This window comes from Sminthopsis crassicaudata, chromosome 2, assembly GCF_048593235.1.
Source record: "Sminthopsis crassicaudata isolate SCR6 chromosome 2, ASM4859323v1, whole genome shotgun sequence".
Taxonomy (NCBI): Eukaryota; Metazoa; Chordata; class Mammalia; order Dasyuromorphia; family Dasyuridae; genus Sminthopsis; species Sminthopsis crassicaudata.
Genome location: NC_133618.1, coordinates 48,713,490 through 48,739,704, shown reverse-complemented (window position 1 = coordinate 48,739,704; position 26,215 = coordinate 48,713,490). Strand labels below are relative to the sequence as shown.

At 35.2% G+C, this 26,215-nt stretch overlaps 1 protein-coding gene across 3 annotated transcripts in view; it reads right to left on the bottom strand.

The window, feature by feature from the left end:
* Positions 1 to 26,215, bottom strand: part of ANKRD11 (ankyrin repeat domain containing 11) — a 320,143-nt gene that overhangs the window by 102,943 nt on the left and 190,985 nt on the right. For all 3 annotated transcript variants that reach the window (XM_074286178.1, XM_074286176.1, XM_074286177.1), the window contains one exon: positions 17,434 to 17,578. Coding sequence is in view for 2 of the 3 variants with exons in the window: in XM_074286176.1 (XP_074142277.1) it covers positions 17,434 to 17,520 (87 nt within the window). In the remaining variant the exon portion in view is untranslated. The remainder of the gene's footprint in view (positions 1 to 17,433; positions 17,579 to 26,215) is intronic.

Sequence of the window (26,215 nt, the reverse complement as noted above, 5' to 3'; positions counted from 1 at the left end):
TTCAAATCTGGTCAAAGACACTTAACACGTCCTAGCTGTGTGACCCTGGGCAAGTCACTTAACAGGAGGGAGGGAGGAAGGGAGGAAGGGAGGAAGGGAGGAAGGGAGGAAGGGAGGAAGGGAGGAAGGGAGGAAGGGAGGAAGGGAGGAAGGGAGGAAGGGAGGAAGGGAGGAAGGGAGGAAGGGAGGAAGGGAGGAAGGGAGGAAGGGAGGAAGGGAGGAAGGGAGGAAGGGAGGAAGGGAGGAAGGGAGGAAGGGAGGGAGGAAGGAAGGAAGGAAGGAAGGAAAGAAGGAAGGAAGGAAGGAAGGAAGGAAGGAAGGAAGGAAGGAAGGAAGGAAGGAAGGAAGGAAGGAAGGAAGGAAGGAAGGAAGGAAGGAAGGAAGGAAGGAAGGAAGGAAGGAAAAAGGAAAGAGATTTAGAACAGGAGGAAAACAAGAGGTATGTTGAAGGGAAAACTGAATAATGCAGTTTGACTAACAGTTTACAAAGACTGAAAAAAGGATGCCAAAAAGACTAAGTTTGAATTTATCTCATATCAAAGGTTTGAAGAGGTGTAAATCACTACCAATAAAAGAAATGAAAATCAAAACAACCTGAGGTTTCTTCTCATATAATAAAAATTAATGAAGATAAGAAATGATTTTAACAGTCAGTGGTGGAGGGGTGATAGAAATATAAAAACAGATGCATTATTGGTGGAGTTGTGAATGAAGTGATATTGGAAAGAACTCTAGAATTATGCAAATAAAGTTTTTTTTTTTTTTTAAATTCGTCCATTTTAATCCAAAGATCCAATTACTGGGCACAAATGCAGTTCACAAGAGACCAGAACCAGCAGTTATATTCCATAATTTTACCCCGACTCAACATTTCCACTGGATGAAACCCTTCAAATCTTTTTCCCCCATAATCTCACTACATACACTCTGTGATATGCTTCCATGTTCACCCCTTCCCTTGCCACATCATCATATGTTAAAAATGGTTTAACTTTCACCCTTGAAGTTAAAATGCATGAGGCTCATTAAGCAGGCTCAATTAAAAATTAGCTTGTCTGAGCATAAACACAGGTCATTCACATTCTCAACAAGCAGTTTAACTTAAAACATTCTTTAATTCTCTTCAGCCAGGATATACTGATCCCAAAACTTGTATCATATGCTTTTTCATCATAGCAGTGAAGAGGGAGGTTGTGAGACACAAAAACTTCAATTATAGAAACAAAACCTTTCAATTTTACTTCTTACACATATCAAAATAACTATGGTGTATCATTTTTGTAATACAAAAATTCTAAAACACAGTAGATGTATGTCAACAGAGGAATAGCCAAACAAAACAATTCTGAAATGAAATCACAGTGGTTTTAGAAGTGACTAACATGATGAATACCGAAAAATGTAAAAACCTAAATTAACTGATACACAATAAAGTAAAATAGGGAAGGAAAAAAAAAAAAAAAAAAAAAAACCACCAAATGACTTTAACAAAGCAAAGAGAGAAAACTGCATGTTAATTGTTCAAAAAACCAAAAGTGAATGTTGCAAAACCATAAAACACAAACATGGCTCAAAAGAAAATATATTTAAAAACTCATAGCTAATGCCTTTTCATAAGTATAAAGTTTGTAACTATGAAAGACTGTCTTTAGTCAGTTATACTGATTTTTTTCCCCCTTATCTCTTTTTTTCATTAGTCTTTAATCTGAGCCTATACAAGTCTGGACAAAATTTGTAGCTGTTAAAGAATAGATACCTGTAAGAAGAGTATATTCCTATATATTATGTTATAGTATATAGGAATATATATACATATATAGCATTATACAATATACTATTAAGTGACATATACCTATGATGTCAAGACTAAATATGTCAAAGAAAGATGAAGCAAAAAAAGAAAGTTTTTCTAGTATCTTGAGATAGGAGATGAGAAAAAGAAAGGCCAGATGGGGTTTGCACTCACTAGGATGATATTACTGGGATCAAGTCCCAAAAGTAGAAAAATGGAGGAAGATTGAAAATTCCTTAAGAAATCATGCTCAGAATTGTGCATACCCTTTGATCCAGCAGTCCTACTACTGGCTTATATCCAAAGAGATTTTAAAGAAGGGAAAGGGACCTGTATGTGCAAGAATGTTTGTGGCAGCTTTTTTTGTAGTGCCACAAACTGGAAACTGAGTGGATGCCCATCAATTGGAGAATCGCTGAATAAATTGTGGCATATGAATATTATTGTTCTGTAAGAAATGACCAGAAGGATGATTTCTCAAAGGCCTGGAAAGACTTACATGAAGTGATGCTGAGTGAAATGAGCAGGACCAGGAGATCGTTGTATATTTCAACAACAATACTATATGATGATCAATTCTGATGGATGTGGCCCTCTTCAACAATGAGATGAACCAAATCAACTCCAATAGAGCAGTAATGAAGAGAGCCATCTACACCCATGAAACAATTCTGGGAGATAACTATGATCACTACATAGAATTCCCAATCCCTCTATTTTTGTCCACCTGCATTTTTGATTTCCTTCACAGGCTAATTGTACACTATTTCAAAGTCCGATTCTTTTTGTACAGCAAAATAACTGTATGGATATATGTGTGTGTGTGTGTGTGTGTGTGTGTGTGTGTGTGTGTGTGTGTGTGTGTGTGTGTGTGTATGTATAGTATTTAACTTATACTTTAACATATTTAACATGTATTGGTCAACCTGCCATGGGGGTGGGGGGGGAGAAAGGAGGGGAAAAGTTGGAACAAAAGATTTTGCAATTGTCAATGCTGAAAAACTGCCTATGCACACATATCTTGTAAATAAAAAGCTATTAAAAAAAAAAAAAAAAAAAAAAAAAAGGAAGAAAGAAAAAAGAAATCATGCTCAGGACTTATTAGTCACTGCATATTTTCACCATTCCTCTTTGTTATAGAAATCTGCACACAAAAAGATCTTGATGACACAAGCAAAGTCCAATGATTTTGAGAGTGAAGGGAGGTGTCAAGTGTGTCTGAAAGGATCCCCATCCTTGTCATCCTAGGCTGGCAGATGTGGGTTTAGTCTGGCAAAGTAATCAAGGTTACTTGGGAGAGCATGGTGTGTGGCAGGAGAAAGAAAGATTATCATCACCCTCACCACCACCCTCAAAAAATAGAGAGGGAAACAATTGGGAAGAGAAACAAACAAAAAATAAATTAAAAAAAATGGGGAAACAAGAAAAAAAGAATACCAAGCAAAGCACAAAGAGACTAAGGAAGAGAGAGTAATAAAGCTCTGTGGGGTTGCTGGACTCTATCAAGCCAAATCTAAGTGAATATATTCAAAACCTATGCTAATTTAGGAAATGTATTGATAGACTGGACTACATCTGGATGAGAACTGCCAAAATGGAGAAATGAAGTGGAGAGCAAATCACCAAAAGAGAGAGAGAGTTTATATGGGCAGTCACTGTGAAAATATATCTAGTTCTAGAGGGCCCCAAAATGTAGAACAAGGAAATATATACATAGAGTGACAGATTTCAGCTGGGGATAAGGAAAAATTTCCTCAAAACTATTTGTCATTTTTAGCTGTGTCTGACTCTATGTAACCTAAATTTTATATTTTCTTAGCAAAGATAATGGAGTGGTTTGCCATTTCCTCCTCTAGCTCATTTTACATATGGGGAAACCGAGGCAAAGAAGGTCAACGTGACTTACAAAGAGTGAGACAGAAAGAGAAAATTCTGATGATTCTAACTTTAGGCATAGGTTGAGACTAAAGAATTAGGAAGGAAAAAAAAAATAAGTTCTGGAAACAAAGTTTCAGAGAGATGAAGATGTGTTAAAGTGAGCTTCTTGGACACTAAACTACCTTTATGACCTTGGGTGTGTGAATTAACATCTCTGAGAATGTATAATCTGCTAAAAAATAAATAAATAAATAAACATATATTTTTTCATTAATAAAGCTATCATAAGCAAAGCATTTTGTAATCCCATTTAAGTCTCCTTGATGCAATTATTAAAATAACAAGAATAGATGATATCTTCAAGGCAATGAGTATTCAGAGTAAAGAGTATTGAAAATAGAAAAATGGAACAGAGAAGAAAAAAGAGTCAGATATGAATAGTAAAGAAAATGAACAGAAATGTTATGGAAATGAACGACAGATATTAGGAGGAACCTCAGAGACTACTGAATGTAACCCATATCTAGAAATTTACTCAACAATCAGCAGGCTGATCTCTGCCCCAAAGCCTTTAGGGACAGTTGTTTATCTGACTCTTCATAACCCACCTGGAATTTTCTTGTTAAAGATACTGCCCTTTTCCTTCTCTAACTCATTTTATGGACATAGATATTGAGGTAAACAGGATGAAGTGACTTTCTCCAGGTCACAAAGTGTCTGAGGTCAAATGCGAATTCAGGGCTTCTTGATGCTAGCCTGACACTTTAGCCACTGTGCCACTTTGCTGTCCATTTCTTATTTGTCAAAGCTTATCTGTTAGAAAACTGTTGGTGTTTTTCCCTGACTTTAAGCAAAAATTTGTCATATCAACATTTCATTTATCCTCTGGAACAAAGGAGAACAAGCATAATCCTTTTTCTGTCACAACAAACCTTCAAATTCATCAAAGACTGTAGAATTAGAACTGCTTGGGAATTCAAATAGTCCAACTCATAATACACTGATATCTTCTCCTCAGACTAAAAATTCCACAAGCAGCTAACAAGCCCCCAGATGGAACTGTTCAAATTTTAGTACAATACAAGCTTCCCAGGCCAAGCCACCACTTGGCCAATGATCCCCTACATGAGCTTTAGGGCCACTATACCAGGCAGCTAACACACTGATAGCATCGAACCAGCCCTCACCCAGGTGGGACTGAATCTTATAGTTCTCTCCAGTGGCTTCACTTTCCCATTCACACTTCTTTATATTCATACTGTCATAACCTTAGCTCAAGTCTAATTCTTCCAAGTCCAATCCATCTTTTATAAGATTGACTCAAGCACAGTTCTCACCATGTCCTTTTCCTGTCCAGTGAGCTTCTGTGATCATTACCTCCAGGATCAAATACCTCTAGTTTGGCATTTAAAGAACCTAGCCCTTTGACACATTTCCATTCTCCTCAATGTCTATAATTCAACTGCACCCCACCTTAATAATAGTTCTTGAAATTATCATTTCCCATTTCTGGGTCTTTCTACTGGCTATTCTCCATATCTGAACTGCTCTAAGTTCCTCACTTCCTTACTTCCCTCAAAAAATTGTCTTTGATGGGTATCAGAATTCAGTTTAATTTATACTCTACAAGAGGTCTTCCCTGGCTTCTCCAGTCCTCTAACTACTAATTCTTTCCTCTTTCAGATTTTATTAACTCAATATATAACATGTATGTAGCTAGTTATTTACTCCTGTTCTTGCTTCCCACGACTCCTTTGAGGGCAGCAACTATATTTTGCTTCTTTATAAGCTGAAAACTCAGCACCAGGCCTGAAATACTTAATTAACTTAAAGTTTGCTCAATAATTTATCCTAATTTCATCATAGTGACTATCATTCATTAAAAGGAAATCAATGACAATGAGTGACAACTGCATTCAAACCCAGATCTAATATTCAAAGTTTTGATTTACCAAAGATTTGACAAATTCAAAATCCAAGGATTTGTACTATGTTTGATCTCCTTCTATGTTTCTATTTCTATTATTCCCTTTACCATTCCTCTAAAACAACAAAAACAAAATTGAAGATAGTTACTCTTACAGATTTGGACATTTCTGTACAAGAACCCAATCTCATTTTTCTAGAACTGAACACAGTGACTCACACAAAATTAGACATATGCTCAAATATTCAATTACCATGAATATTGCCTCTAATGATACACAACATAACTAATGCATATCCATCCATCTTGTGATTTTTGTCCAAATGGACCAAGTTTTTTTTCTACAGGTGGTCCAGTCTAATGCACTGAAGGTCTTCCTTTTGACAAAAATTGAGCATACAAAGCTCAATCCTACATATAATGCATGTAATGTATACAAATACATGTATAAACATCTATACAAATATGCATACAAAGAACATTCACAAGATACTTCATTCTAGTGATATTATCAGTTCATCTTTTTTCCATCTTTCATGTTCAGTGCTAATTCATTATTCATTTGTTGTCATATCTAGCCATATGCCTCTCCAATGCACTCTAAAAGAATCTCAAATTGTAATGATTAATAATCTGTGGGTGATTTTTGGACACATATGCTAATGGTAAAGTAATATTTTTAAAAAACTACTTTTGTTTAAGGAGAAAGTTTGGGTCACTATTGTGCTGAATCACTTAGTTCATCAGGATAACAATTTTAGTGAAATGGAAATATTACTATAGCTGACAATTTATTGGAAAGAAAGAATAAAAGATAAGGATCATTCCAGCTTTACAGAGAAAAACTTGCTGTAGTCAAATGAGGTGATTAATCAAACTCAGAACCCTCTCCCTCTCCCTCTCCCTTTTCCTCTTCCTCTCCCCCCTTCCCCTGGATATTTCTCTACCAAATTTGCTAGTAATATAAAAATAGCCACCAAGATTGAACAAAGTCAGTTTGATCCAAAAAAAGAAATCATATGTTATCTAAATAAAGTGCTGAAAAGAGAAATGATAGATTAAAAGTGAAAATTGGGAAATATGTTTTGCACATGGTGTAGATAGGAATTTTCTTTGCTTGATCAGATATGTTTATTACAAGGATTTGGTTTTTCTAGTATACCATAAGAAAATAGTGAAAGGGATGGCTTCCATGAAAATTAGAATAACTTACATGAAGTGACTGATGCAGAAAATGTTGAGCAAAAGAAGAAAAAATAATTTATATAGTAACAATATAAATATAACACTGTAATGAAATTAAGGTGCAAAAGACACATAGGGTTAGGACTGCGAACAAAAGAGAAAGGAAATTAAGTATGTATATAGTGTGTCTACTATGTCCTAGCTCAAATCTGTGCATGATCATCAAACTATCCCAGCTATTTAGGAGCTATTTTTATCTCAATTTTACAAGTGAGCCTGACTTGTCCAAGGTCATACAGCTAAAAAGCAAACTAGATTAATTTGACTTCTTCCTGACTTTAGACTTAACAATCAATCCACAGAACCCATACGATAATAACTACATGCCCTATGGGAGAATGTTTTGCTTGACTACACATATTTTTACAAGATTTCTCCCAAACCTCTACCCCCACCCCTTCTCCCAACAGGGAAAGAGATTATAACACATTAATTGGCAAAAAATATTTATTCACTGAAAAATAAAATTAATTTTTAAAGACAGGGCCAGTATTTCCTGTTCTGAAAAAAATGGGATCAAAAATCTAAACCCCATCCCAAATTCCTTTCTTTAAAGATAAAGTGACTAAAATTCAGGCGGGGAAATGTATTGTCCAAGATCAAAAATATTACAACATGTTATAAGGTTTCGCCTGTTTCTAGACTTCACATTCAGTATTCTTTCCACATTATTATCGTATCTCCCATTCCCCTAATGTTTCAAAGACAAACCTGATTCATCACATCATCATTCACTTTAAGAGGCACCCAAGTATAACAAGAAAGAACAGCAGGAGCAAAACTGGGAAAGTTCAAGACAAAATACTGCACAAGATAGATGCTGTCGCTAATATTAAGGATCATAATTCAGTTTTCAGAGGATATAGATTTAAAAGGTGCAAAAATTTAAGGGTATGATGACACATGAAATAATTACAATTAAAAATAGTATCTAATATTTACAAAGAGGTCTAAATGTTTGCAAAACAATTCACAGCACGCATATGGACACCAGAGTGATTATTACTTGTATTTTTAAAATGAAGAAACTGAGGATGAGTAATTTGCCAAGGATCGCACAGCTATTCAGTGCCTGTGGCAGGATCTGAAGCAGGGCTTTTCTGACCACAGGCCTAGTTCTCTATGCATTGGATCACCTACATATACCTACAATTCTTCTGTTCAGTTTCTAGGTTATATATGCACATGTATGTGTGTACAAGATCTTCAGAAGTTGGACAATGGCTATGGGATTGTCCCCCCAAAATTTTATAGTCATTTGTAGTTAATTACACCAATAAATGCAGGTAACATTTCAAATACATAAAATGCTTAAAAATGTCATTTTGATTTAATAATCAGGACAACTAAGTGGCACAATAAAGAGAGCACCAACCATGGAGTCAGAAGTTCAAATCCAATCTCAGAGACTTAGTAGCTGTGTGACCCTGGCCAAGTCACTTAACCCCAACTGTCTTCCCTCTTCCCCAAAATAAAGTGAATCATAATTGGCACCATAATGACTTCAGGAAATATTGGATTTTTCCTATTTTCTTTGTAACAAGATTAAATTGGCTATATAAACATGTAATTAGCAAACTCAGGACCTTACTTTGTATATGAAAATATATGTTTATCTTTAAAAGGTATATGATAAACAACCAGTTTTTGGATCAAAAGACATGGTGGACCCAGATTTCAGCTAGGAATTAAGACAAAGAATAATGAATTAGGATTAGACAGCGAGTAATCTCTAGAATTCTGGTATTTCCTATGAATTTTGAGAATATCACTTTTCCCTTCATGATTCTAAAAAGATCATTTTGTTAAAAAAAAAAAAAAATCATTGACTCCAATATCCTTATTTTATAGATAAGAAAATTAAAGCACAGAAACATTAAGTGACATCACCAAGAGTCTGAGACAGGATTCAAACCCAAATCTTTCTGATTACTAGGCCACTGCACCATCTCTTGACTAGGGGAATAAACACATTATCTCCATGAAAATATTCACAACAGTATTATGCAGAAAACCTTAAAATAATCCACATGTCCAACAGATGGTGAATGAAGAAACTAACAGTGGTCTAAGAAACTAATGGAATATTGTGGCACCCTAAGAAATGATAACATGGCACAGCAGAGAAAGCTCAAGAAACCCATAACAATAGCATGCAAGACTTACTAAGACATACACAAGGAAAAGACTCTCAGGACCAGGGCCAAGCTCCACAGCCAATCTGTGACAGTCAGAGCAGGGAGAGTTGGATGCCTTTAGTTTGCATAGAAAATCCTCCCCCAACCGTACTCCTTCAGTCACAACGACAGCAAAATAATCGGAGGTACGATTTCTACTCCTCCAAGATTTAAGATATTTATGGGAATAGGGATGAAGGGAAGGAAGGGGAAATACAAGCAGAGGAATCCCAAGATTCAAGTAATAGATAGGCATAGATATTTGCCCAGAGAAAGTCTCTTCCGTTTGTTCTTTTTTGTTATTTCTTCTATAAATTCCTATTATACTTTTGTCCAATCTGTCTTTTCCTACCCCAGCAAAACTATTGTCTTCTCTTCTAAGTTTGCAACCTGAACTTCTTTGTCACTACAGAAGCTGTTAATAATCAGGTTCTTTTACTTGCTTCCTCATTTTCCAGTATATTTCTTGACTCTGTACTATGTTGAGAGTTGAATTCTGCTTACCTGAGGATGAGGGTGAGATAGAGGATGATTTTATCTGGGGGGCCTCTATGCTCTGTGTGTCATTTCAGAATTAGTTATTTTAGAAAGATGATTTGGAAGTCACATATTGAATAGCTTAATACTTAACAAGAAGCAGAGCCAAGTTGTTGGAAAAAAGGCAAGAACTCATCCAACTTCTCCTCCAAATTCCTTTAAATGACTCTAAACAAATTTTTTAATAGTTTTAAGGCAGAAAACAGAGCTTGTGGTCAGGTCCCCAGAAGGAGCTCTAAAAACAGCTGCCCAAACTCCCACAAGCCTGGGACAGTGCACCCTCCACCCTAGAAAATGAGATCTCCTTTAACAAAGAGTCAAAAGCTGAGTGATAGGCTGGGAAAATGAGCAGGCAAAAGAAAAAAAATTTCAGATCACAGAAAAACTCCTTACCATATGATAACAAGGAAAATCAAAACACACACTCAGAAGAAGATAACAAAGTCAAAGTTCCTACATCCAAAGTCTCCAAGAAAAACAAGACTTGGTCTCAGGCTATAGATGAACTCAAAAGGGACTCTGAAAATCAAGCAAAAGAGATAAAGAGAAAATTAGGGAAAGAATTGAGAGTGGTTCAAAAGGAAATACAAAAAGTCATTGAGGAGAAGAATGTCTTAAAAAGCAAAACTGGCCAAATGGGAAAGGAGGTTAAAAAAAAAAAAAAAAAAGTCACTGAGGAAAATAATTCCTAAGAGTTAGAATTAATAAGCAAATGACTTTATGAGAAACCAAGATACAATAAAGCAAAACCAAAATGAAGAAAAAAGAAAGAATGTGAAATATCTCATTCAAAAAAACAAACTATCCAGGAGAGATTATTTAAAAATTATTAGTCTATCTGAAAGTCATGTTCAAAAAAAGACCCTGAACATCATCTTTCAAGAAATTATCAAAGAAAACTATTCTAGAACCAGAGGGTAAAACAGAAATTGAAAGAACTCACTGATCACCTCCTAAAAGAGAACCCAAAATGAAAACTCTTAGAAATACTATACCCAAATTCCAGAACTCCAAGGTCAAGAAGAAAATACTGCAAGTATCCAAGAAGAAATAATTTAACTACAATGGAGGATAAAACAAAATTTAGCAGTTTCTACATTAAAGGACCAGAGGGCTTGGAATATGATATTCCAGACAGCAATGGAGCTAGGATTGCAGCCAAGAATCATCTACCCAGCAATATAATCCTTCAGGGGAAAAGATGGACAATGAACACAATATAGGACTTTCAAGCATTTGTGATGAAAAGACCAGAGTTGAATGAAAAAAACTTGATTTTCACATACAGGAGAAGCATTAAGAAGGTAATCAGGAAAATGTTATCATAAGGAATTTAATAAGATTTAGCTGTTTATGCATTCCTACATGATACTTGTAACTCCTTAGAACTTTTTCATTATTATGGCAGCTATATGGAAAAGGGAGAAGTAGTAGAATAGAGTAAATTTATCTGTCATTTAAAAAAAAGGGGGGGGGGCAAGAAAAAGCTTTTACAGTGAAAGAGAGGAAGAGGACAAAGTGAACCTTATTCTCATCAGAATTGGCTCAAAGAGAAAATAAAATATACATTCAACATGGGTACAGAAATCTTATGCAGAAAAAAAGGAGGGGAATGAGACAGAAAGGGATAAGGGTGATTTTTTTAAAAAGAGGGCATATTAGGAGATGGAGTGGTCAATATCAAAATACTTTTAAGGTTGGGCAAGGTGAAAGGAGAAAAAATAGAAAGGAGAGAGAAAAAGAATTAGAAATAGTAACTGTAAAGAGAATTTTGAAGCAAGTTTCTCTGATAAGGCCTCATATTTCTAAAATAGGGAACTGAATCAAATTTATAAAAAGTAAAAGCCATGACCCAAATGATAAATGACCAAAAGACATGATCTATGCTCAAAGGGCTATAAATTCATGCATATGCATTTACCTAACAAGAGTACAAAATTTTTATTTTTATTTTTTTGCTGAGGCAACTGGGGTTAAGTGACTTGCCCAGGGTCACACAGGTTCAAAGTGTTAAGTGTCTGAGACCAGATTTGAACTCAGGTCTTCCTGACTTCAAGGCTGGTGCTCTATCCACTGCATCACCTAGCTGTGTAACGTGCTCTCCCGGCAGTTACAATTACTAGTCTGTCCTAGACCCACCAGAGTACCTATGACCACTGTCCTTTGCAGTGCGAACTCTACCCGGCTCACCTCCTCTGAGGCCTTCAAAGGTCTCTGGCCACGATCTCTTGAATCTATAGCTTAATAACCGGTAGCGCACTTAAGAACAGCCACGTGTAATCTTAAAAGCCTTTATTATACCTACTCACATAATGCCCTGACTTGTTGGTTCCCTAGTGAACACCTGGTCAGAAGACCCACGTGTTCACTACCAAAACCCTTACCTCTTTTGGCTATCCATCTTGGCTTGGCCACCCAGGCTAGGGAGCCAGGGTGAAGAGCGCGAGGTTAAAGAGGGCGGTTGCTGCCTGCAGTGGGCTTACATAGGGCCTGTGAGGTCACACACACAGCCAATCAGCGAGAGAGTCACCCATTAGGAAGCTATCTCAATATGGCCAGGATCCCACCTACAAGGCAGTCCTAATATCCATAGAAATTGCTTCTGGGCCTCAATGATGCGCTGTGGCGCAGCCCATTTAAAGGGCCCTTACATAGCTGTCCTTCAAAATAGATTTTTAAAAAAAGAACAGGATCTATATGTACATATAGATAGATAGATAGATAGATAGATAGATAGATAGATAGATACATATACATATACATATATATACACACACGTAGCACCTTCCTTCTCAGGGCAAAAAACTTGGAAATTGAGGGAATGCCCATCAATTGGAGAATAGCTGAATAAAGTGATTGTGATGGAATGTTATTGTTTTATGGGAAATGATGAGCAGGATGCTCTGAGGAAAAAAACTTTATCAAGTTCTCCATGAACTCAAGGCAAAGTGAAATGTACTATATACAAACTAATAGCAATGTTCTACAATGATCAGCTATAAATAACTTTGTTATTCTCAGCAGTACAACCATCCACGACTATTCTGAAGGATTTATGATGAAAAATTCTATCCATACCCAGAGAAGGAACGGATTAGTGTCTGAATATATATTTATACTCTTTCTCCCTCTTTCCCTTCCTCTCCCTCCCTCCCTCCTTCCCTCCCTCTCTGTTTTGTGTTTTCTTTTACAACAAGATTTTGGTGGAAATTTTTTGCATAACTTTAACAAGTGGTTTCTTAATTGGGGCTAGGGGTGAGAATAAGGGAAAGAATGAAGAACTCAACAGTTTTAAAACCAAATGTATATAAAAAAATGTTTTAAACGTAACTGGGAGGAAAAAAAAGAAAGGAAGAGAATTTATAATGGGGAAGAGTTAGAGAAAGGACTGCAAAGAATGAAATGAAAGGTTCAATTTGTAATTATTCTCCCACCCCTCATTCTCACTCCCTGGAGCTTTCATCTAAGCCTTCTAATTTCAGATTTCTCTATCAGGCCTACACCTTAACGTTCCCATTATAATTTCTCTCAAAATGTGCCTGTAGTTCAAAAACTGTCTTCTTCTTTATCCAATAAAAACACATTTCAATCAAACTTTCTGCTTGCACTCATTCAAAGATGCCCTGTTCTTCCACCAAGAGATCATTTGAATTGTTAATAGCATAACTCAAAGATATTTAACTGGTAGAATTTCAAGAAAGGGAACAAAATTACAGCATACAGAAGTATCTAAGTAGAGCCAAATCTTGAGCCAGGAGGCTTTGACCTTTTCAACATTAAGAAAGCAGTTAAACTGTTGAAAAAATTTAAATTAACATTTGTTAACATTGCCCAAACCAAAAAGCATATGTTTGTGAACAGTGCAACACTGTTCATTTCAATTAAAATGATTTTATCTCTTTTAATTTTAGGGAATATGTTATAGTTGACAAGGAATCCAATATACCAATCCCAAATAATAAACCTTTTTAAAATAATTATGTCACACACATTCTCCTGGACAGTCAGCTACAAGAACAAAGTTTAAGTTTTCCTGTTTAAGAAAAGACCACCCCAGCTGCAGTTTAAAAGAAAGGATTCTACATTCTTTACTGGAAACAGGAAAATCTTCCTTCTCCTGAGCAGCTGTTGAATGTCACATTAGACATTCAGCTCCAGCTCACTTCACAGGGGAATTTTCTTTTAACCCAGAAAAAAAGCAGCAGTCAGGCAAGAACTATCAGAGAAGCAGCCAATAACCTAAAAGAACCAAGGCTGTCTTGTTTTGTTGTTATTTTTTAAAAACAATAAATGGAAGAAGAACTGACTAGTCATTAGAGAAATAATAAATTATTTGTCTGATGCTCCAGATGTTCAAAAATTTTAATAATAATTGGTCAACATAAGCAGAAAAGGGGGGAAGACATTCCCTTATTCAGGAACTTTAGTGTTTGCTTAATGAAAGCCAAGTCCAAAAGGCGCATGGGGGAGAGATTGGCAGATATTGTTAATAATGAGAAATCATGTCAAACTAGAAAGTGAAAATATACAAGAGAAATTCTAGGTTAGGCATGTACCCTAAAGAGTTTAAAGATAGGATAAAGGCAAAAAACTATGTATAACAGTATTTTTTTCTTGTAGCTATAAAGTAGAAGCAAAGGGTACATGTGGCCTGTACCAATGGAATGGGTGAACAAATGAGAATACTACTAAAGTACAAGAAATATTATGGAATCAAAAGAAATTTGGCAAAGTCTTTTGGAATAAGAAGCATAATACAAAAATTAGGAGAAAATTGAAATGATGATTTTAAGATTACAATAGAAAATACTTCTGAATGATTTTGGGAACTCTGAAAAATATAGTGATCAATCAAAACTTTTTTTTTTTTTTTTTTGGCTGAGGCAATTGGGGTTAAGTGACTTGCTCAAGGTCACACAGCTAGGAAGTCTTAAGTGTCTGAGGCCACATTTGAACTCAGGTCCACCTGATTTCAGGGCTGGTGCTCTATCCACTGCACCACCTAACTGCCTAATCAAAACTTCTAAGAAAGGTAACAGCATACTTACTGATTTAACGCCAAGAGGCAATTGTACAGAAACAGAGATATGTTGCATTCTAAGCAAAATACAAATTTATTTTCTTTGACTATTCTTATTTGTTGATGTTTCAATTTGTTTTGTTTTTTAGGATGAGGACAAGAAAAAATCTGAGTTAGTAACCTGGTGGATGGTAAAGTAAAAGAAGATCACCAGTTTGTCTTATCTAGAAAGTGAGAAGAAAATCAAGTCCAGAATGATACACAATCCACTATAACATTTATTCTATTCTATTATTTGCTTGGCTAAAGAAGAGGAATTTTAGAGAAATACAGAGAAAAGGAAAATAGGGGTGGAAAGGATAATGGAGAGAAGAAAATCATGTGTACATGTGCATGCTCGTGTGTATAAGTATATTTTAAGCTTATTCTTGATTCTGGAGGTAATAAGGAATAACTAGAGTGCAGAAAGTTGATAAGGCATTATTATGCCACTTAAGGCATAGTACTTTCCAACATGCTGAACAAAAAAGATTAGAATGGAGAGAAAACTGAGAGGAACACAAATCAAGAAGTTATCATTACAGACTAAGCAAAATATATATAATAATGTTGTTATTATAGCTGAAATTTAACAGTACAAGAGAAATTCATGGTTAATGAATCTGGTTTGTTCTTATTTGCATAATGAATTGTTTGTGTTTAAGTTCATGATAAAAAAAAAGAAAAGGAGAAAATTTTGCAAAATAATGCACAAATAAGTTCCCTCCCTCAGCTATAAAAACAGAGGGTTGATACAGCTCATCTCAAAAGGGTCTTTTTGTCTCTAAAATTCTATGAATGCCATACCTAGCTTTTACTTAACTATGTTCAACCTTTCATCCAGCAATATGAGATCAAAGAAGGAGGGAAAACCTCAATATTCAGGAATATATTTATAGTATCTCTTTTTTGTATAAACAAAAAACTAGACCCTACAATTATGCTCATTGTTTGAGGGATGGCTTAATAAAACTATATATCAATGTGGAAGGACACTAGAGTGCTATAAAAGAATGAAAGAAATGATGTCAGAGAAACCTGGGAGGATTTAATGAACTATTACACAACAAAGTGAGCAGAACACTGGAAAAACACACAAACACAACACAGTTTAATACAAACTCATTTCTAAGATCAAGGTACTCCGATTAATGACTATCTGGCAACAAACAGTTCAGTTGATAAACTCAGGGTGCAAAGTGATACAAAGTGAGATTCGGACAAGAACATGGGGTTTTGTTTTGCTTAACCACACGTTTGTCACATAGTTTTGTTTTTCTTTCTTCAATTGGAAGGCGGGAAAAAAAAAAATAAAGTGAAAATTTAATTTTAAAAATTATTTTGAGTATACTTTGGATATACCTTAATTAACATAAAGTAATCCAGATAGCACCTTATGCTAGGGTAGGCAGGTGGCACAGTGTAGAATGCCATAAACTTGGCAAGAAAACTCAGCTTCTTCATGAGTCAAATCTGGCCTCAGATACTCACTAGATATGTAACTCTGGGCAAATTCCTTAAACCTCTTTGCCTCAGTCTTCTCATTTGTTAAATAAGCTGGAGAAGGAAACGATAGGGAAAACTCCAGAATCTTTGACAAGAAAACCCAAATCAAATCAAATACAACTAAGCAACAATAAAGTGCTTTAGTCAATTAAGAAATTTTTATGGATGAAGAAATGGCTCAAATGTTTTTTTTTTTTAATTATTCAAAAACTTTTAAACTTACTATTATCAGAATTATCCATTTTGCATTCCATAATGTACTCTAGTTCTTGGGTCACAAATTCCTTTCTTATCCACAGATCTAAGAGGTAGACTATCCTTTGTTCTAAATTAATTAATGCCTAAATTCTGATAAGGTGTACAATTGCCTGTATTTATTTGTGTTTTTTTTAAACTAAAGCTTTTTGTTTTCAAAACATATGCATATGAGATTGGATTACTTGAGATCACTAATTGGTATTTAATTAGCTGGGGTGTTTTATATTTCTGAAATCATTCTTCAGTTTCTTTTGTGTTCTTATTCTTTAAATTTTCTTTTTGTAATTTCACTTTGAACCTTTCCTATTTTGTTTATTTGATGTTTTTATACTCTTGATTATAAGATACACATGAATTATATTGGCTAAATTTTGCCTTTTTTGGGGTTGTTGCTGAGGCAGCTGGGATTAAGTGATTTGCCCAGGATTAAGTGACACAACTAGTTAGTGTTAAGTGTCTGAGACCAGATTTGAACACAGATGCTCCTGACTTTAAGGCTGATACTCTCTATACTGCACCATCTAGCTGCCCCATTTTATTCAAAGAACCAACTTTTAATTCATCACTTGAATCTCTTTTATATGTTGGGTTTCTAACTTTATTTAGATGCCTACTTAGTTCATTAACTTTTTCTATTTTTTTCATATATGCTTATAGGAAAAAGCTTTGTCCCTTGAAGACTATGTCAATTGTGATATAGAAGGTTCTTTATTTCATCATTATCTTTCACAGAATTATTAATTCTATGATTTGTTCTTTGCTCATTATTTAGGAATTCACTTAAAATTTCAGCAGAGTCTCCGTCTTCTTTGTGCTCTGTAGATTGATCACTATTTTCATTATAACACTATATTCAAATGACTGTGAAGACCAGCTCTCAGAATATGATTCGGTCAGTCTCTGGAAAATACACAATCTCCCATTCAACAACACCAGAATTCAAAGCCTGTCTAGGTTCATAAGACCAGTCAGAGCTTAAGTAACCTTCATGCCTTAAAGAGACATAAGAGGATAACTTTATCAGAGGAAAACATTCACAAAAACTACTAATTACCTTTTTCCCAGTTTGTTTCTCCACCATGTCGTTGCTGAGAGAGAAATCTTCTAACTGTGGTGCTTTAGAACACCCACCCTTGGGCATCGTTCTGCTTTCCTTACTTGATCTTCATTTATGCTGCCATCGCTTCATCATCAACCGTCTGTTCAAAACAAGAAAGAAAATGTTTAGCTTTCAGACCTTTAATTCCAATAGTCACAAAACCTGCTAGTCTCATGCTAGACTAAAAACAATCAATAATAATTTACACAATAGAACTTGAAAATGAATATAACCAGCTATTTGCCAAGCTAAGATACCTAAAGAGAAAATTATAAGCAAGAATGTGAGTATGACAGAGAACTCTGTGGATAATCTAATGATGACAATATTAAACTGAGGATTAATTTTACATGGCTTTATCTCAAAAAAGGCTGAAAGTGGTTATGATTATTAGAAATCAGCAAGAGGCTATCAAGAAGGTCAGTAGGGGATAAATTCATGATCATTTACTTCTAACTTGCCTATAGGCACAAGTTATTTCCTATTATTTCTTCCTTTCTAGAAGTGGTATCCAAACCAAGCTCCACTACCCAAAAGACCCTTGTGTTCATTTCAAATTCCTCTCCTTTAGTATTTCTCTCTATTCCCAACTCTCTTTAGGTTCAAACTGGCCCAGCTGTTCCAATACAGAGGAAGCTAAATCCTATGTATTGAAAGGATTTTAAAAAGTGAAGAATGTAGGTTCTGGTTCTGGATCTGCCTTGGGTTAAGTTAATTCCTGGACCTTGAGTGGATTTCTAAAATTGCCTAGGCTCCAACGTGCTAGGTCAACAGACAAGCTCCCATCATGGGCATTTTTTCTTGATATTGCTAGAGCTCCTACCCTTCCCCTCATAGGTATTCCCAGGTGCATTGCTGGGGTCCAGTCAAACTTTTGCCTCTATTACTAGGTGACAATCCAGAACGAAGAGTGACCAAGGGGCACATATTTAGGATGCTAACAAAGATATTTACAACTCACATGAAGGGACATGAGCTTGTCTGACCATTTCCAAGAGCCTAGTCAGCAATCTATGGTTCAGAAGGGTCATGTGCTGTAGCTTGTAATAGGAAGAGCCAAAGGCAGAAGCATCTTCCTATCTTCATTCCAAAAGTCAAACACCAAGTGTTAACTTTTAGCCACTAAACTTCGAACCTATTGAGAACCCCTTTCTCAACAGCTACTGTGTCACCTAATACCACTCAGAATTCAAGGCTTCAACTCTTTTTTCTTTGGGGGGGGGGGGGGGGGAGGAGAGAAATCAAACAGCCAGAATCAAGGACTATGAAATGAATCCACAGAACTCGTTTGAGCAAGCATTCTTGGTGAAAACAAGATGCTAGAATAATTCTGCTCCTTCATATGAAAAGGTTAATGACATGTCAATGTTCCCGGGGGTACCTGAACAGCAGTTGTATTTAAAATTGGGATGCATATTCTAGGGATAGTATTTATTCAAAGAAATAGTCTTCCACAGAAAACTGACTTTTCTAGCCTCCAAGATCTTTTACAATCTTCCTCTCTTCCAAATAAGAACAGTTGGGAAAAAAAAAAAAAAGACAAATGGAGATTTATTCTTCACAGAATAGGTGATGTATTTAATATAAATTTGTTAACATTAAAAAAAAAAAAAAAAAAAAAAAAAACAAATTTACAGTGGAGATGGCTTTCTCTACTGAGTCCATTTTATTCAAAAGACTTATAAAATAAAAAAACAAACTCTCTAGAGCATTGGTTCTGGAGCCACAGAATCCACCACTCCCAATGCCTGGTTTAATGGGCACAATTCACTCATTCACCTATCCCAGTTTTCTCCCATTATGAAAAGTTTAAATATTAAACTTGGAGATTTCTTCCAGCTCAATCTATAATCCTATTTTTTTTCCCAGCAGGCTGATTGGTCTCTCTATGAGCAAAAGTTAGACTTCTTATCAAGTTGGATCTGGATTTGAATTCTACCTTAACCTTCTAGAATTTCTGAAGATCATGTGAGTAAATTATCCCCTCACAATCTGTTTACTTAAAAGTAAAATGGGAGAGATAGCAGCTGCAATATTTATCTCAGAGTGATTGAGGATTAAACCTGCAAAGAGCTGGGCAAACAGTCATAACTGTCACCATCATCACAGCTCTCTGGCAAACACATGGAGCTCTGGGGTGTAAAGACAGAGAAGGTTTGGGTTGTGTGAGGAGAAAATCTTACATTCCAAACAAGATAATATTAGGATTTAAAAAAAAAAAAAAATTTCTGAAAAAGATGTGTTAGTGGAAATCAAGGATGGACAAAAACAAAAGGAAATGAGGTCTTGGTGGAAGTCTACAGTTTTAGGAGTTTTCTTCATAAAAGATGAATAAATAAAAACACCAAATAATAAGTATAAAAAAAGAGACAGGAATGGACATTGAAGAAACAGCACAGCAGATTTGTACATATAACGTATAGTTCATGGAAAAGAAAGATAGCAAATCATTTCACATAGGAAACAGAAGAAAAAGGAATGAGGACATTCACTGATGAGACTTCTGGATTGGGATTACAGTGAACTCAATATGATGCATGTCAGTACGTTAGTCAACTCTTACTGTAGAGGTAAGAATTAGATTAGATTAATTCATTTTAAATAATATATTCTATTTTCTTCCAATTTGATTCTACATTATTGACAAAATCATGTATTTTGAGTAAACTATTTCTAAATAAAACATAGATGTTTATACTTATTGTACTACATACCCGTGAGTAGCTCTGCACAATTAATTTCTTCCCATAAGGTAGAAAAAGTTTAAACACAATTAAAGACCATTATCAAATCTAAGCCATATGTTCTTATATGATTACAAATCAATTTCCCTCAAGATGGAAGACAAAATTTTTCCAAATACAGAATATGATTAAAATCTTAACTCTATGGGTTCCACTACACAAAACTAAAGATGCATAATAAAATCCCATCATGTGATAAAGATGTAGACTTTAAGTCAAAATTAAGATTTAATTTTGATTACGTCTAGACTTCAGACCACATATGCTTTTATTCTTTAAAAAATTCTGCCCACTAAATGTCATTTAGTTAGATTTACTAAGATAGCTATCTTTTCATGTAAGGCCCTAAAACCTATTTTACCGAAAAAGTGTCAAGCAAATACAAGCCAAATAGTTTTTCCACAGAAAATTGACTTTTTTAGCCTCCAAGATCTCCTATTACAATCTTCCTCTCCTCCAAATAAGAATATTTGGAAAAAGAGATAAATGGAGTTGACCATCTTCACAGAATAGGTGATGTACCTCCTTCATCATCTAGCTAGCTCATTATTGGAAAGCTTTTTATGTCATGTAGAGTACTGACCTATTTAGCAGCTTTTAGAGAATGTTACTTTTACACAACAAAGACTAATAACTTACAATTCTTATTTCATTATAAAACTACAGTTGAAAAGTCTATTGAGTTTGTTAGTATCTGAAGAAAGATCATAGGAAAAACAGGACTTTTAGCAACAAAAATGGTAAAATCTGAGTTTCCCATGTCACTTAGCTCCAATTACTCTTTATTAGAATATTCGCCATAAAGCTCTTTTTAAATCACTTTCAGTTTATGTTAACCACAAGACAATTAGATTTTTTGAAAAGGGGGGAGGGAGGTGAGCGGGAGAGGGACTGAACTCCCAAACTTTTATCTTATATCTATCTTCAGTACTGGAAATAAAAAAATCAAATATATTATGCAACATTACATAATCCTTAATACTTCCATAGAGTAACAAGAGAAAAATGTTTATATTTTGGCAAGTGACCAAATACATTGCTACTGGACTTTTATAGCCAGCTAGCAAGCAAAACTTTGTCATTCCCTTTTCTGATGACAAGCTATTCTCAGAGGCATTTTTCTCCCTTAAAATTAAAGAAAATTATGCCAAAGAATTACATAAAAAAAAGAAGGAAGGAGTCAATTAGGAGCCCATCACTTCAAAATTCAAAGCATCAGTGACTTTGCCCATTAGGATCCTCCTTCCACTGACAGGTCAGAAAACCACTTCATAACTAAATAGAGGAACTTCATAAATAAAAATATATATATATATTGGGAGGGGGGAGAAATCACCTGATATTTGGACTGTGGCCAAATCTAAGTTCATCCGTTTGCTAAGACTTCAGACAACTTGACCTACTGGCATAAACCCAAATACACAAACTACAATGAGGTGTCTGATGATTTCAGGGAAGACTTAATTAAAACTTTTTATAACTTTTATATAATGTCTTCATTGCTGTTGTGTTCTTTTAAATTCCACTAAAGAATCAGTAGTACAAACCTCATTTTATCAGAGACTGTGAGGTTTCCGGCACAGTATAAACTCTAGACTTAGCTCTTAAGATCTTGGGGTTTTTCTTGCTTGGTTTTGGGTTATGAATATTATAATAACACCAAAAGGTGGGGTTGTACAACTTTACATTATAGGAGATTTTTTTCCCCCTTTTTATCTGAGGCTGGGGTTAAGTGACTTGCCCAGGGTCACACAACTAGGAAGTATTAAGTGTCTGAGAGCAAATTTGAACTCAGGTCCTCCTGAATTCAGGGATGGTGCTCTAGCCACTGCGCCACCTAGCTGCGCCTAGGAGATATTTTTTAACATATATTTCACATTTTTAGACATAACACCCTCCTAAATACATAGATGTATATTAAATGATATTATTAGAATCAACCAACATCATTTTGATATTTGTGAGTTCTCTCCAGCCAACCTCTGAGAATAAGAGAAAGATATTTCCATTTTAATGCATGAAAAAATCTAAACTTCTAAAAATGCAGGGGAAAGAGGACTGAGTTGGATATCCTAATAACTGGGTTCAAATCACTTAAGCTTTACGGGTTATAGTTTTGTTAATAATAAAATCAAAGTTAACTAGATCAACTCTTGAGATCCTTCCTATTTCTAATCTTCAAATCTAAATTAAATCCCACTCATTTAATGATCCTATTCAGATTATGGCCCAAATCTCTTTGTCCCACTGGACACTTCATTTGAACTCCAGAGCAGCCCATGCAAATAGCCCCTGAACATCTATATTTTCAAATTTTTCTTCTTTACTATTTCTGGGTGACTAAGTTATGGCCCTCAATTTTGAAATTAAGTGATTATCTCTGAGTCCAATGTATAACCTATGAGAATAAAAGAAACTGTAAAATGTGGATGGAATGCTTGTCCTGGAGTGGGAAAGGCCTCTGACCAAGTTTCCTCTCAGGAAGATCTTAGAAGGATGACCAGGAGCAGGTCGCTTCTTCCTCCCTCACACTCAACCTCTAAAAAATGGAGATAATGTTTCCTAAAATTGAATTAAGTACTTAAATGACATAACACAGGTAAATGAATTTCATGATAAAACTTGAGAATGGTTGACTTGCTCCAATAGGACTTTCTTTATGCCATCTCTGAGTCCTCAAAACCTCGACTGCCCTGGCCCCTCACCTACATCTGCCCTTCTGAACCGACAACTAGTTCATGCTGTTCCCCTCTCATCTTTCTTCATCCTGGTTATTTATGTGTTGGTGACTCCAAAATTAGGATGTAAGCTCCTTGAAGGCAGGTAAGATTTTGCTGGTCCTTTCTTTGTATCAGCAGTGCTCACATAGCACCAAGCTTATTAAATGCTTGAAGACTGAATAATAATTAATAGTTAATAGTTGTTATAATTAAAAGTTTTGTGAATTATTGGTTTTCAATTTTTTTATTTAAAAAAAAATTTTTCCGATAACATATAAAAATAATTTAAACATTCTTTTAAAATTTTTTATTCCAAATTGTTTCCCTGCCTAGAGATGGTAAACAATATAGATTATTAATGTGCAATAATGCAAAACACATTTCCACATTAGTCATGTTGTAAAAGATGCAGCAGACACCCATTCAAAAAACTGAAGCACTACCACAATATCCCCCTCAAAACAACATGAAAAATAGTATGTTTCCGTCTGCATTCAGACTCCATCAGTTTCCCCCCCACATTTCTGTTGTCCTATTTGGTTGCATTGGCTTTAATTGTGCAAAATCTTTTTAATGTAATATAATCAAAAGTATCCATTTTACCTCTCTCTGTCTCTTTTTCTCTTCTCTTCTTCACAGATCTGTCAAGTAAACTACTCATTCTAATTTTAATGATATCATGTTTATGTCTAAATTTTTAATTATTTAAAAAAATTTTAAATTTAAAAATTATTTAAATTTCTATTTAAAAAGTTCTTTTAAAATAATTTTTAAAAATTTATTTAAAAAATAAAAAAATCATTTAAAAAATTTTAAAAATATTTAACAATAATACAAAAATAAGCAAACCACTACCCCAGTACAAGAAGTTTACAATTTAATGAGGGAAGATATCACTTAAACAAATATATAAAAGTAATATACATGATGAATGGAAAATTAACAAGAGGGAAGGCACTAGAGAGTTATAATCCAGACCTTGAAGACTTCTAAGAAGGAGGAACCTATCACTAATCCTGGAGGTAGCATATTCTACTTTTGGACATCTCTAATTTTAGTGCTTCCTAACAACAAGCCTAAATTTAGCCTCAGTACTACCCCACCCATGGTTCCTTCTTCTGCACTCAACAGTCCAAGAGAACAAGTTTAACATGTCCTCCACAGCACCCTCAGTACAAGACTATCAAATTCCTCCTAAATCTTTTCTCCAAGCTTAAAAAACAAAACAAAACAAACAAAAAAAACAAAAAAACAATCTTTTAAGTTCTACTTCTGGATCCTAGACTTAAGACCTTTTCACCAAACATGCTTAACTCAGAATACTGAGGTTCAACACTAGGTTCTTAAACTTAGTGCTCATCATTTTGTATGTAGACTGACCAGAATAGAGAATTCAGTGGGATTATCACCTCCTTAATTCCTGGAAGTATTTTACTTCTTAAGGAAACCCCAAGGTACCATCACCTTTTTTGGATGCTTATTTACACTGCCTTCTACTAAATCTGTGCTGCACTAAAGCACAGAAATCTTCTTTAAAACAATTGATTGGATATTGTATATTTGCACAACTGATTTTTTTTTATTCAATTGAAAGACTTTAAATTTAGGAGTATGAAATATTTATTCTTATTAAATTTCATACTCCTAAATTTAATCTCAATGCCTTTTTTTAGCTTGTCAAGATGCTTTTGGATTATAAATTTTCCAGTGTTGGCCCATCTACATAATGTTAAGCAGCTAATAGAAGATTTGTAGGATAATTATATAGGGACCTCTAGCCACCCTAAAATTTAATCATTAACAACTGATTGCTCACTTGTTTACCTCCTGGCTGACTCTTCACTATCCCATATTTGGGATTTTCTTGGCAAAGATACTGAAGTGATTATGATTTGCTATTTCCTTCTCCAGCTCATCTTACAGATGAGGAAACTTGAGACAAACAGGATCAAGTGACTTGCCCAGGGCCACACAGCTAAGATGTGTCTTGAGACCAGATTTGAACTCAGAAAGATGAATCTTCCTGACTCCAGTCTGGCACTCAATCCACTGTGCCACCTAGCTACCCTCATTACTTTTACTCTCTGAATTATTTTTACCTGAATACATCTGTTTTTATTAGTTATATTATTTTAAACTCACAAAAACCCTGAAAGTGTTACCAGAACCAAGTCAAAAGTCAATAAATGTTTATTTAATGCTTATTATGTGCTAATCTTTAGAAATATAAACATGGGGGAGGGGGGAGAGGACAATCAATCTAATGGACACAGCACAAAGGAAAGCCCAAGGGAAAATAGGGAGCAATAATAGACATAATAGGAGACATAGTAGAGTCACAGTATATCCTAGATACAATATATGTGTGCAGAACCGTCATTCAATATTTTAATAAAACCCTTATCTATCATATAATAGAAAGAAATGCAGAATATCCCAGTTAATGTGATTACTAAATGGGCTATCTTGTGTTTCTTGAAAGACATTAGCTTGGGGAAGTTTGCTTGATGCATCTGACAAGGGAACCCCGAAACTCTGTAAAAATCCTTGAAGGAGAAAGTTTCCTTGAATTCTGGGCTCAGGACAAACAGCTTCATTCTGTTATCTAAGTGCAGCTAGCTAGAGTCCCAGAGTTGGAGAGTCTAACCCCACTGAATTGGAGAAACACCCATTCAATTCTAAGATTTTATATTCAATTCCAGCTCAAACTCCATCCACCAACTCTCATCAGGAACAGGCCTAGGCTTGTAGCCAAAGGCTTCTATTATAAAAGGAGCCAATTTTAAATCCAATCCTCCCAGAGGACTTAACATGCCATGGCATGTGATGCTATGCCATGCTATCCTATGCCAAGGAAACCTCTGCCCACTGAAATAATATTCTCTTTCAGCGTTACCCTCTCTATCTCCCTCACCTATTTTCCTAATAAGATTTTATATCTCTTTTTTGGTTTCTTGCCACTAAGGAATACAGCCTTTCTATTCAGGCATAGCAAAGGCTGACTTCCCAATGCCAATAATAAACTTCTTTTTATCAGTCTAGCTTTTCAGGTTCGAAAATTCATTTAAGAAGGACCTCTGTGCCACCAGAAGGGGATTCCCTCAACTCCTTACCTTGTGCCAATCCTAAAGGGGACTTAGGGGAGCCAAACCTCTTCATTTGGTCCCCCCCTAAACCTCGAACCTGCCACTAACCCCATCATTTAACTCCCTGACCACCAGGAACCCTAATCTCATCATTTTGATTCTCTGAATCTAATCTCATCATTTGGTT